This window comes from Buceros rhinoceros, unplaced genomic scaffold, assembly GCF_000710305.1.
Source record: "Buceros rhinoceros silvestris isolate BGI_N320 unplaced genomic scaffold, ASM71030v1 scaffold19628, whole genome shotgun sequence".
NCBI lineage: Eukaryota > Metazoa > Chordata > Aves > Bucerotiformes > Bucerotidae > Buceros > Buceros rhinoceros.
The window spans coordinates 13,465-13,708 of NW_010427652.1; the positions used below are offsets into that span (position 1 = coordinate 13,465).

The window sequence follows — 244 nt, forward strand, 5'->3', positions numbered from 1 at the left end:
CGGGAGGTGGTGGAGGTGGCACGGCGGGAGGTGGTGGCACCATCTCAGGTGGTGGCGGCGGAGGCAGCACTTCGGGTGGTGGAGGGACCAGCAAGGCTGGAGGTGGTGGTGCAGGTGCCGGTGCTGTTGGAGGAGGTGGGGGGGGCACTGATGGTGGTGGAGGGATGTCTTCATCCAGGTCATCCCCCTCGAGAGCCTGTGGGCGCAGGTCCCCCACCGAGCTGTACATTCGGCAGTTTCCATT

General features: G+C 66.4%; 1 protein-coding gene across 1 annotated transcript in view; it reads right to left on the reverse strand.

The window, feature by feature from the left end:
* LOC104498602 (chromosome unknown open reading frame, human C6orf132) overlaps positions 1 to 244 on the reverse strand; it is a gene marked incomplete at its 5' end in the record, with an annotated part of 9,297 nt that overhangs the window by 3,977 nt on the left and 5,076 nt on the right. The window contains one exon of the mRNA XM_010142002.1: positions 8 to 244. This exon is cut by the window's right edge and continues 1 nt beyond it. Within this exon, the coding sequence (XP_010140304.1) occupies positions 8 to 244 (237 nt within the window). The remainder of the gene's footprint in view (positions 1 to 7) is intronic.